At 34.6% G+C, this 12,749-nt stretch overlaps 3 protein-coding genes across 3 annotated transcripts; 2 read left to right on the top strand and 1 right to left on the bottom strand.

Annotated features, from left to right (window-relative positions):
• Nucleotides 1-929: 929 nt before the first annotated feature.
• On the top strand, nt 930-2,105 carry LOC110718357 (cytosolic sulfotransferase 15-like). Its single transcript, XM_021897186.1, has one exon. The coding sequence runs from the start codon at nt 1,021-1,023 to the stop codon at nt 2,008-2,010; it is 990 nt and encodes a 329-aa protein (XP_021752878.1). The 5' UTR covers nt 930-1,020; the 3' UTR covers nt 2,011-2,105.
• Nucleotides 2,106-2,176: 71 nt separating this feature from the next.
• LOC110718358 (PLAT domain-containing protein 3-like) lies at nt 2,177-12,749 on the top strand. Its single transcript, XM_021897187.1, has 2 exons — nt 2,177-2,934; nt 12,052-12,749. The coding sequence occupies exons 1-2, from the start codon at nt 2,863-2,865 to the stop codon at nt 12,487-12,489; spliced, it is 510 nt and encodes a 169-aa protein (XP_021752879.1). The 5' UTR covers nt 2,177-2,862; the 3' UTR covers nt 12,490-12,749.
• Nucleotides 4,294-7,600, bottom strand: LOC110718356. Its single transcript, XM_021897185.1, has 2 exons — nt 7,448-7,600; nt 4,294-6,080 (listed from the first exon to the last, which is right to left on the bottom strand). The coding sequence occupies exon 2, from the start codon at nt 5,976-5,978 to the stop codon at nt 4,884-4,886; it is 1,095 nt and encodes a 364-aa protein (XP_021752877.1). The 5' UTR covers nt 5,979-6,080; nt 7,448-7,600; the 3' UTR covers nt 4,294-4,883.

Below are 12,749 nucleotides of genomic sequence, written 5' to 3'. Positions count from 1 at the left end.
TTGTGCAAATTTATAGTAGTAAGTAGTTGATAGTATATATTGGCAAAAAAATGAAAAAAAAATAAAATGAAAATGGAGAAGGGTATTGTTAACTATTTTACCCGTCGTATTCACCAAAATCATTAACTAAAGTTAACTATCATCACTAGCTACAATCTAATACGAAATCTATATTTTACCCGTCGTATTCACCAAAATCATTAACTATTATTATTGTTGTTGTAAATTCAACATAAATTTTGCTTAAAAAAATATTTTTTTAACTTTTGGATGTATATTTTTTTAATCTAAAGTTAATTTAATTTTACTTTAGGTTTGTATATTTAACATTTGGAAACTCTATATTTATTTAAAATTATGTTAGATAGTAGTCTAAAATTACGTAGCTAATGGAAATTATATGAATAAAAATAATCACAATTTTATTATATGATTTTGTGAATATTTTGTGCATAACTTATAATAGGTAATTAATGGCATTTACTAAAAAAAAAAGGAAGAAAAAAAAAACGGAAGGAATTTTGGAGGGAAAAAACAGCACCAGGAAGCAGGAACTAACACGTGTCATTCCTGGTGTCTGTTTTAGTATTATGTTATTGATAATTTGATATATATTGATATGATTGAATGATAGTTAAGAATTGAACCTACCCTTAGATTGAAAGATTCCATTCTTCCTTTTATTTCTTGCACTAAGCCAAAACTTTGTTAATACTACGTATTTACACTTTATATTTTGCTGCTAATATTTGCTAGTGTCACTAATCAAAGTCGTTGGTAGCTAGCAGCTAAACTCATCCTGATTCTTGATTCAGCGTGCCATGTGCTAAATATGACACTTTTTGTAGCTAGTTATTACTTATTTAATACTATGATTGTACATTTGTACCTACGTACAAAATATTGTCTTTATTCTACATATACTCACTATATAAATGGACTATATAAAACAAAAAATACATATATTCCCCAAAATCATTCCAACTTCTATCTCAAAATATTACTACATACTTATCTTAAATGGATATTCTTTACTTCCCAAAAGAAGAGGAAGAAGAAAAAGAGTTCCAAGGCATAACAAAAAATTGCAAGGAGCTAATTTTATCCCTTCCTAAAGTTAAAGGATGGAGAACACCAAATCTCTACCTTTTCCAACGTTTTTGGTGTCAACCCAAAGAAATTCAAGCCATAATCTCAGCTCAAACCCACTTTGAAGCTCATGATAGTGATGTGATCATTGCTACTATTCCAAAATCCGGCACTACTTGGTTAAAAGCTCTTGTTTTTGCCATCGTAAATCGACGTCGTTTTGATGTCAACTCCATAGACCACCCCTTGTTAAGGTCTAACCCTCATGACCTTGTACCTTTCTTGGAGTACAAGGTTTATGCAGATAATCAAGTTCCAAATTTGTCAAATCTTGATTCTCCAAGGCTTTTTGCATCTCATGTACCTTACACCTCTAATTGCAAGGTTGTTTGCATATGTAGGAACCCTTTTGACACTTTTGTATCAATTTGGCATTTTATGACTAATATTAGGCCTAATAATCTTGGGCCTTTCTCATTAGAAGAGGCCTTTGATATGTATTGTATGGGTCAAGTAGGATATGGTCCATACTGGGATCATATGCTGGGTTACTGGAAAGAAAGTCTGAATTCACCTCAAAAGGTTATGTTTTTGAAATATGAAGATCTGAAAGAGGATGTGAATCTTCAAGTTACGAGATTAGCCGAATTTTTAGGGTGCCTTTTTTCAGCACAAGAGAAGAGAGATCATGTTGTCGAGGATATTACAAAGTTGTGTAGTTTTCAAAATATGAAGAATTTGGAAGTTAACAAAGATGGAAAATCTATTCTAAACTTTGATAACAAGGGCTTATTTAGGAAAGGTGAGGTGGGGGATTGGGTTAACCTTCTAAGTGAGGAAATGGTTGAAAGATTGAGTCAAATCATGGATGAGAAGTTGGCTGGTACTGGCTTGGAGTTTCCAAACATATTGAAGTCTTAGAGTTTGATGGTTTATAATTTGTATGTGTATCTTTGTGTTTTAAAAAATTGCTTAATATGTGTTTGTAATATCTGTAAACTACTTATGTTGTCTTATCTTATGCCCTATTTCACCTTTATATGAACTAGTTTTGGGTTCAAGAGATGTTATGTATTTGTTGATTTGATTTGGAATTCATATTTTGACTAGAAGGTCAATCTGTTTTTGCTATTGTCATCATGATCTTAGTTACTTATATGCATTTCTCTCTTCTTCATAATGATGTACTTTACTAGTTTTAGTAGAAGATAAATACATATGTATGCCTAAACTAATTTTTTTTTTAACCATCAATAATCAATCCTACATCATTGGTTTTACTTCCAAAAAGAAAAAAAAAAATATGTTTGACAACTTTCTCTCTTCTTTTTTTCTCTCGTCAAGAGAAAAGGATAAGATCGAACTTATTACATATTTATCTTATGGTAGTCATTTTTCGAATGACCCACAACTTTAACTTTTGATGATGCTAAATTTAAAATGTACAGAGTACATTGAAAAGTTTAAATAAACAAATCCGTAGCCAAAAAAAATAAAAAAAGAAAAAAGCATGAATGTGTAATGAATTGTCATTGAAATAGTACGTGCTTCCCATAATGTCATTTGCCGTACTTTTTTAATCTTTAAATTAAGGGATCTAATTAACAACTAACGATTAGAAGGCTTAACTTTAATTTATTCAATTTTTTTTTCTTGTTTGTTTATGAGGGGATAAATATGCTTCCATGTTTCAATAATTAATTTGACGTATTATTATTATTTCATCCACCAAATTTCAACGAGAATTGAAGAAAGAACAAGGAAATCGCAAAAATGGAAGCCAAGCTTCTATTATTCAGCACAATGTTGATCTTTGCCTGTGTCTCCTTTCCAGTCTATTCATGGGTAAGAATCAAAAATTTTGTTTGTTGTTAGATGATCATTCTCGTTTTTGTTCTTTTTCGATTGACTAAGATCACGAGTTTAGCAAATACTCCGGCGTATAGTATTGTTTAGTTGACCTTTAATCGATAACTCTCATAGTCCTGCAAAAAAAAATAAAGCAACAAGGGTTACAACAGCATGAGTTAGAGATAGAAAATACATCATTTTGTTCAAGGTCGCTAGGTAGGAGACTTTAGTGTATGCATTATATTTTTTGGAAGCAATTAGATGGTTTGAAGATAGAATGGTAGCAGTTAGATGTGCTCCTTCTGTCCCATAATTTCGTGCCTGTATTCCTGTTTGGACATCCCAAAATGAAAGTCTAACTGGCTAATACAAGAGGGGGGGTGAATTGTATTTGAGGTGAAATCTAAAACCTTTTTGCGGATTTTAACTAAATGAAATAATGACGAGAGAAGATATAGGCTTTTCTAAATTTCCACTATGTAATCAAAACTCTTTACAAGTGAAGATTCAAACCCGTTAACAAGTTCCACAAATTAGGAACTTGTTCCCAACTCTCACAGAAGACTTCAGCAACGAAGCTTCCTTCACCTCACCTTACAAACTCACAATCCCAACCCCAAAGTACTTGAATACAATATGTGATTACAAATACCTACTGCACTCAAGAATATAAGAAGGATAATAACTCTCTTTATGTTATTAGATGGCTACTGGAATTTTTATGCTCAAGAGTTATGTTTTGCTGAGATAGTTTGCATGAGTATTTATAGAGAAGGCTTAGTCATTAACCTCCACCATAATCACGTCCACATGTCAACAACCCACTAACAACTTGTGGAGTTATCTTGACAGATTGTGATCATGAAGAGGTTTCCTAGCCTTATCTAATTAAACCACTATCCTAACAACTTGATAACCATTAGCCGTATAAAAGATTTTCTCACAGAAAAACCACTTGCTAACTTTATCAAATATTTATTTAAAAGATTATCAAAAGTTTGTTTAAAAAGATTTTATTTGAAAAGATAAATTTATTATTTATTAAAACAACTAGATAATTATCTTCGATAATTATCTTTATTAAAACTTTTACAAATTATCTTTTCTTTAAGAAATTATCTTTTAAAACTAACTTTTATTCCAGTAGTCTTTAACATAAGTCATTGAGTTCCTTTCCGACTTTATATTATTGAGTGCTCACAATTAAAACTAGAACGTGAGATTTGCACGAGGCTTTTTAAAGAATGCTACTCCGCATCCAAGTTCCTACTCCGGAACGAACTTTGCTTGAATCCTTTATTCACCAAAGACTCAAAACATTCATTAGTCGAGTTTGTCAATTTGTCCATCAAAACCAAAAGGCTCAACAAATTCCCCCTTTTTGATGATGACAAACATTGACAAACTTAGGTAAATAAAATCATCCAGGCATGCAACAAAAATTTAGAGTAAGGCATGAAAACAAAAAAAACAATTAAAGAACTTAGAAAAATATTAAAAAGTATTTTTTTTTTTTTTTTTTTTAAAAAAAAAACTGAGCAAAAGAAAAATTAACAAAGACTTTAAAAACTGAACTTGGCAAAAGTTTGTACCTTCGATGTGTGAGTTCCTTGGTAAACACTTTAGCCGCCATGAAGTTTGTCTTTTCCCCCTTTTGGCATTATCAAAAGATTGAAAAAAAACATTTTGCTATACTCCCACTAGACTACGTAGGGAATAGTGAGCTCAAATAATGCAAGGCAAAAATAAGTTAGGTACTAAATCATCAGCAACCACACACAATCATATGAAAAATACGAGCCAAGTTCCGATTTAGGAAATAGAAGAGGAACATAGAGAATGTAGCAAAGGATAAAGGCGTACAAACCAAAGTTCAGAGAGATTAAACAAGACCAAAATAAAATTGTTCAACATATGAAATTAGAATAAGTGCAATCAAGGATTTAAGAGGCTGCATTGGTAGGATCAAGGGTTGGATTTGTGGGATCAATAGAGTCTTCCTCGACTTCCTCAAAGGCTACTTTGTTGATAGTTTCCAAGATCTCCTTGTTGCCTTCACTAAACTTGCCTTCAGCCTGTGCAAGCTTTGCCTCCACGCCTGCAAATCCGGTTGCTTGAGATTCTGCCAGAGCCTGCACCTGGCCTTTAAGAGAAAGCAATTCCGAGGCCATTTCCTCCAGTTTCTTGCTCACCAGAGTAGTCAACTTCTCCATATCTGCTTGAACCTGTTGAAAATCATAAACAGACACACGAGTTCCAGAGAAAGCAGCAAAGCCAGTAGGCTGAAATGGAGGAGGAGAAGGTGAATGAGAAGGCTGCCTAGTAGGTGAGACAGGAATAGAAGAGGGTTCAGTGGAAGAGGGAACTTGGGTAGGTTTGAAGGTGGAATCAGATTTGTCTGAGGAGCTGATGGTTTCTACAGTCACAGGGTGTGTAGTAGAAAGGGCAGGCTTGACCACATTCCTCTTACTCCTTCTAAGGCCCCCTGTAAACACAGGAATGACAGGTGGTCCAGCTGTGCTCTCAGAGTCTGTGGTATGTTCCCTCTCACTTTGATCAGTTCCCTGCCCCTCATGTAAGTCAGATTGTCGAGCTTCCCCCTCAGAAACTTCCATATGTTCCCCCTCAGAATCTTCCTGTTTTTCTCCTTGCACATCTCCCTCAAGTATTTTTTCTTTGTTTTTCTCTCCGTTAGAACTTTTTTCTTCTTCCTTATCTCCCTCAGAATCACTGGAGGTGGTAGCACCCTCACTAGCCTCCTCACTACCCTGGTCACTGCTTGCATCACATTCTTCCTTAGCTTCTTTCCCTTTCCCTTTCTTTTTCTCCCCTCCTTTCCGAGGCACAAAACATACTTTGCCATTTGTAAGCCTAAGACTCAGTCTAAGTAATGATTGTTCAGAGAGGATATTATCGGGTTTGAGATATGTTGGGGATTCACATTCAACATCAATACCAAAAGATTTGAACAACACAGTAAGGAAAGAGCCATATGGAATTGTGGTCTTTTGAGCATAAAAATTCAAGTGTTCAATCATTAGAGCAGGGAAATTAATCTGTATTTTGCATGCAAGACAGAATATGAGGGAGGCATCCAAGAGTGATACGGTACTCCGTTTTTGTAAACGGGGTACTATACCCTTCCAGGTGAAGGTAAACAGTAGCTTATGAAGGGGTGTTAGGGCATGATGGTGAGTAGTTTTCACTTTCGGATTTCCTCCAATAAATTGAAGGATTTTGCATTCATCATTATGGCCAATATTTACAGATTGTTTGTGCTTTAAATAAGAACAATAGCCTTTAACAGGAACTTGAAATAGATTTCCAAGATAATTGGCATCAAACGAAATTGGAATATCATTAACTACGGCCGAGCACACACCATTATCACATTGAAAGGTATTTTTGAACTCATAAATAAATTTAGGATAAACAGGGTAATGAGAACAATTCTGGAACAAGTGAGTCCATTTTTGATAATCAATTAAAGAAGTAAATTCAGTGAACTTACTCGCCACACACCAATCATAGTTGATGTGATATCCGAGAGTGTAATTCCATGATGGGAATTTGGTGGTTGCGCGCCGTTTCCTGTCGCCGCCCTTCACAGCCTTAGCCTTCCTCTTTGGCTGAGCAGATGGATGCACCACCGCAATTGGCACCGGTTGTGGAGACCCCGTGTTTGAGGAGGGTTTGAATGGTGGTGATCGGGTTTTTGGGGTGGTGTTTCGGTTGGTTTTCATGGTGTTGAAGGTAAAATGAAGGGAAGGAGAAGATGAATAGTGTGAATAGGAAGGAGAGAGAGTGAGGCCGGTTATGGGAGTGTATGGGGAATTTAATTGATTTGATAGGTGAAGGTGGAGTGAAAAGAAGAAAAAGAGTTTAATGGGGAGGAGTGAGAAAGAAAAGTGACGGTTTAAACTGTGAGGTAGTGGGGTAGTTTTAGAGGTAGTAGGATTTAATTTGGTGAAATAATTGCACTCATCTAATTCAATGTTGATAAAATAAAATCGTAAGTTAAGAAGTTGATATACATGCTTCTTATCTTACGTAGCAAATAAGATCTTTTTGTATTGAGGAATAGAAAAATTCATCATGAAAAAATAAGGAAGGAAAAAGATAAGAATAAAAAAAATAAGATAGGAATAAAAGATAAGAAAGAAAATAACAAGAAGAAAAAAAAAACAGATAAATAAAAAATGAAAAGGATAAATAAGAGCAAATTGATTGTAAATTATGATGATAATTTACGTGATCATGATACAGAGAGTAAAGAATGATGAAAAGGGAACTTAAAAAAAACATGGCTCAATATTTTTAACATATTAAAAGTATGTATACGTGACTTTTCAATACTTCACAAATCTTTCCCCTGGGTAATTTCAGCTGTGTTATGCACACAAGATTGAGCATAGCATCGTTAGTTACATCCGATTTTACCTTAGGGGTTCCAAACAAAAGTCACTTGAGCCGTAGCATCCCCAATTCCACACGCATCTTTTCAAACTTGTCTCTGCTTAAAGGCTTAGTTAATATATCAGCAATTTGTCATTCAGTAGAAATAAAATCTAGCCTAATTAAGCCCTTTTTCAAGAAAGTCATAAACATATCAAAAGTTTCATCTTTACTATGTAAGAATATGACCCATGTAAATCTAGAATAATCATCTACAAGAACTAAGACATATATTTTTCCACTTCTACTTTGAATTCTAACGGGGCCACACAAATCCATATGAATGAGTTCCAATGGTTTTGTGGTGCTTACCATTTTCTTTGATTTAAATGATGATCGAACATGCTTTCCTTTGATGCAAGCTTCACAAATTTTGTCATTTAGGAATTTGATAGAAGGTAATCCGATTACCAAGTCCTTTGACCTTAATTTGTCAAGCAATGAAAGACTAACATGTCCAAAACGTCTATGCCATAGAAGTGGATCATCCTCAATAACACTTAAACAGGATAGATTGTATTTTGGAACTTTGTTAAGATCCACGGTATACGTGTTCCCTTTACGAGTTCCTTCCAAAACGATTTTTCCAGTGTTATTGTTGATGATTTTGCAATTTTCAGAAGAAAAGCTTACAGAGTTTCCTTTATCACAAAGATGAGATATACTGAGTAGATTATGCTTCAAACCCTCGACTAAAAATACATTGTCAATTGCATGGGAACTTGACCTTCCTACTTTGCCAACAGCAACAATGTTGCCTTTCTTATTGTCTCCAAAGGTCACTGTTCCCCCTGTATAGGCCGTCAGTGAGAGAAATCTGGATTCATCTCCTGTCATGTGCTTAGAGCAACCGCTATCGAGGTACCACTGGTTGTTCCCCCTCACTGCGACCTGCAAAAGAAATTAAGGGTTAGTAGCAGGAACCCTTTCATTCATGGGTTCCTGTGTTGACACATTTAAATCAGATTTCTTCTGCCAAACATAGTTCACATTCTTATTGTACAGATTTGCTTTCTTAGTACATTCTTCACTGCGATGTTCCTTTTTACCACAAAAAGAACAAACGGTCTCACTAGGTAAGTTCACATATTTCTTTTTCTTTCCAGTGGACTTCTTCTTATGAACATAGCCTAGACCTTCTGTTCTTTTTGTCTGAGCTTCCTTTACCCACTTGGGAACACCCGTGCTTGCTGTATTTTTACTTTTTCTTGCAATTTCTAGGTCCTTTTCTAGTTTCTCATTTTTATCATTGGTTTCCTTTATCTCTTTCTTAACATGCTCTAGTTCATTATTAAACATGATTAAAGGAACTTCAGTAGACCTGCAAGAATCAATGTTAGTACACAACATTTTATATTGAGTCAATTCAATATTCAGCATGATATTCTCACTCTTGACTCTTTCAAGGGATTCTTTTAGCATAATATTTTTATCTAACAATTCAAAGAATCTGCCTTGAACATCATTTCTTAAGCTATTCAGATACTTAACATGATCTCTACAAATTCCAGTTGCCTTTTCGGCTTGCCTTAGTTTTGCACATAATTCTTTATATTCATCTAAGGTTTCTAACAATAAAGAGATTAATTTATCCTTTGAGAGAGATTTCAAATAACTAGGTTGAATGACTACCTCATCATCATGCTTTGCCATTAGACAGAGATTGGCTACTTCATCGTCTGTGTGTTCCTGTTCCTCTTCTTCGGAACTCGATTCTCCCCACGTGGAAATCATTGCTTTCCTGAAATTTGTTTTAGAAAAGTTAGGCTTGGAATTTCTGCTTTGATCAGTTTCTTTTCCCTTGCCTTTCTCAGATTCCCATAATGGACACTCTTTGATGAAGTGGTTGGTGCTTCCACATTTGTGACAAGAAGACTTGGCTTTGGGTTCCTGATTTCTTTTACTGTATCCTTTCTTCTTGTCTAAAAACTTGTTGTTACGGTAGAATTTTTTCAGCCTTCTCACCAACATTGCAGCTTCTTCTTCATCGATGTCAGACTTCTCTTCGGATTCTTCATTAGCTCTTAATGCTAGCCCTTGACTTTTGACAGTCTCCTGAGTCCGATTGTTCGACTGGATCTCGTGAGTAATGAGGGAACCCGCAAGCTGTTCCAGATTGAACTTGGTGAAGTCTTTTGATTCTTGCACCGCTGCGACCTTTGCTCTCCATCTGTCATTGTCTGGAAGACTTCTTAAGACTTTTCTGACCTGCTCATCTATAGGAATTATCTTGCCAAGACACGTTAGTTCGTTAGTAATACTTTTAAATCGAGTAAACATGTCTTTAATGGATTCTTTGTTTCCCATTTCAAAGCGCTCATACTGAGACAAAAGAATGTCTATTTTGGAACGTTTAACATCTGACGTTCCTTCATGTGTAACTTCCAGAAGATCCCAAATTTCCTTTGCGGACTTGCACCCTTTGACACGAGTATGTTCATCGGGTCCAAGTCCCCAAATTAAAAAATTTTTGGCAGTAGCATTCATTTCAAGTTTTTCAAAATCAGTTTTTTCATACTCATCCATAGGTTTAGGGATTACCTCATTATTAGCATTCGTTTTCGTAATTTCGTAATCTCCTACTTGTATAATCCGCCATACCTGATAATTCTCTGCTTGGATAAAGATTTCCATCTTATCCTTCCAATAAGGATAAAATTTGCCGTTGAAGTATGGAGGCCTTTGAATGGATGTACTCCCGAATTCCTTTTCCTCTGTGTAAGCCATTTTCCAGGAACTTACTCAACAGGGTTGCCTGCGTGTTCTGAGTTCCGGCTCTGATACCAACTGAAAGTCTAACTGGCTAATACAAGAGGGGGGGTGAATTGTATTTGAGGTGAAATCTAAAACCTTTTTGCGGATTTTAACTAAATGAAATAATGACGAGAGAAGATATAGGCTTTTCTAAATTTCCACTATGTAATCAAAACTCTTTACAAGTGAAGATTCAAACCCGTTAACAAGTTCCACAAATTAGGAACTTGTTCCCAACTCTCACAGAAGACTTCAGCAACGAAGCTTCCTTCACCTCACCTTACAAACTCACAATCCCAACCCCAAAGTACTTGAATACAATATGTGATTACAAATACCTACTGCACTCAAGAATATAAGAAGGATAATAACTCTCTTTATGTTATTAGATGGCTACTGGAATTTTTATGCTCAAGAGTTATGTTTTGCTGAGATAGTTTGCATGAGTATTTATAGAGAAGGCTTAGTCATTAACCTCCACCATAATCACGTCCACATGTCAACAACCCACTAACAACTTGTGGAGTTATCTTGACAGATTGTGATCATGAAGAGGTTTCCTAGCCTTATCTAATTAAACCACTATCCTAACAACTTGATAACCATTAGCCGTATAAAAGATTTTCTCACAGAAAAACCACTTGCTAACTTTATCAAATATTTATTTAAAAGATTATCAAAAGTTTGTTTAAAAAGATTTTATTTGAAAAGATAAATTTATTATTTATTAAAACAACTAGATAATTATCTTCGATAATTATCTTTATTAAAACTTTTACAAATTATCTTTTCTTTAAGAAATTATCTTTTAAAACTAACTTTTATTCCAGTAGTCTTTAACATAAGTCATTGAGTTCCTTTCCGACTTTATATTATTGAGTGCTCACAATTAAAACTAGAACGTGAGATTTGCACGAGGCTTTTTAAAGAATGCTACTCCGCATCCAAGTTCCTACTCCGGAACGAACTTTGCTTGAATCCTTTATTCACCAAAGACTCAAAACATTCATTAGTCGAGTTTGTCAATTTGTCCATCAAAACCAAAAGGCTCAACACAAAATGTTGTGGCTGTTTCTAAAAATAGCCTATAAGGTCATAGTTATTACTTACTTTTTATCTTTTCCATACCAAATATACATATATTCAAAAAATCATTACTTACTTTTTGTTTTTTTTCTTATAATATTCTCTAATATTTTTTTTTTAATCTTTATCATACAATATTCACTACTTTTTATCTTTCCAATATAATATTCTTCTCCACCATCTCCTTAATTACTGTGTTTTTAAGGCATGAAATAATGAGACGGAGGGAGTACATATTAAGATAAAAGTTGGCATGTTTGTTTGGAAAGCTTGTAGGATCGGTCTTTGGCAAAATAGATTAAGTACAAAGATTGTCTAAACATCCAATACAACAAGGCTTAAATTAAACCAGTTGTTTTAATCAGCTATAATAGCTTAGGGCGATATTTATTTGTTTTGTTTTGTTTTGTTTTTTTTTATTTATTAAATTTTATACTAGAAGGGATAGTTTAGTTACACGACTTACACCCCATAATCCAATCCAAATGTTAATGTTGATCTATGTTAGTGGACCATTTTAACTAAAAGCTTAAGTTGATAGTTGAGACCCACGAATATGTTTTTATACTTTATCACGCCTCTCACATTAAAACCTATTTGGCTTAAAGTGTGGATACATAATAGCTCTTTCTCATACTTTGCGCTTAATATTCCACTTTGGAAGGAGGAGTGGATACGCTAGTTCAGATACCATGTTAGTGAATCATCTTAACCAAAAGTTTATGCTGATGATTGAATTACATAAAAACGTTTTTATACTCTATCAATTTACACATTTATCTAACCTAAAATACTTAATTTGTTCAATTCTTTCAGGATGATGATGAATGCACCTACGTAATCTACGTGCAAACCGGCAATGCACAAACCGCAACAACGTATGCTAAAGTGAACCTTGAATTACGTGACAAATATTTCAATCGCTTAAACATCACAAACCTTCAATCTTGGGGGATTATGAGCAAATATCATTACTACTTTAGAAGTGGAAATTTGGATACATTTGCTGTGAAAGGCAATTGCTTAAGAGGCCCCCTTTGTAGCATGACATTAAGTCATGATAACACCGGCGTATCTCCCGGTTGGTACGTGGACTATGTTGAAGTTACCTCTATTGCACCAAGTCGGGGTTGTCGGAAGATTAATTTCCCGGTTAATGCGTGGTTGGCCGTCGATGAGCCACCATTTGGTACCGCTAGTCGGGGTGTGTATTTGTGTGATGAGATTATTAGGGATGATGGTATATGCTCCTAGCTAGAAGATTTGATTCGGCCTCTAACTCGGTTATGCTACAATTAATTTAACTGTAGTGCATAATTGCTTAGTTATTGATTGAGTTTTGCACTTTGGCTTTTATTGGAATGTGAGTTGAAAATAAGAAATGTGTTGTATGTATTGGGATATCAATCAATCAATCAATATATATATTAAAACTCAATGTTAAAGATTGTAATCCTACCATGTGTCACCAATCTCGCCACATGTCATTATGGTTTGACAAATCATGTGGCACA

This window comes from Chenopodium quinoa, unplaced genomic scaffold (assembly GCF_001683475.1).
Source record: "Chenopodium quinoa cultivar QQ74 unplaced genomic scaffold, ASM168347v1, whole genome shotgun sequence".
NCBI lineage: Eukaryota > Viridiplantae > Streptophyta > Magnoliopsida > Caryophyllales > Amaranthaceae > Chenopodium > Chenopodium quinoa.
This window is presented reverse-complemented; position numbering and strand designations above follow the sequence as displayed.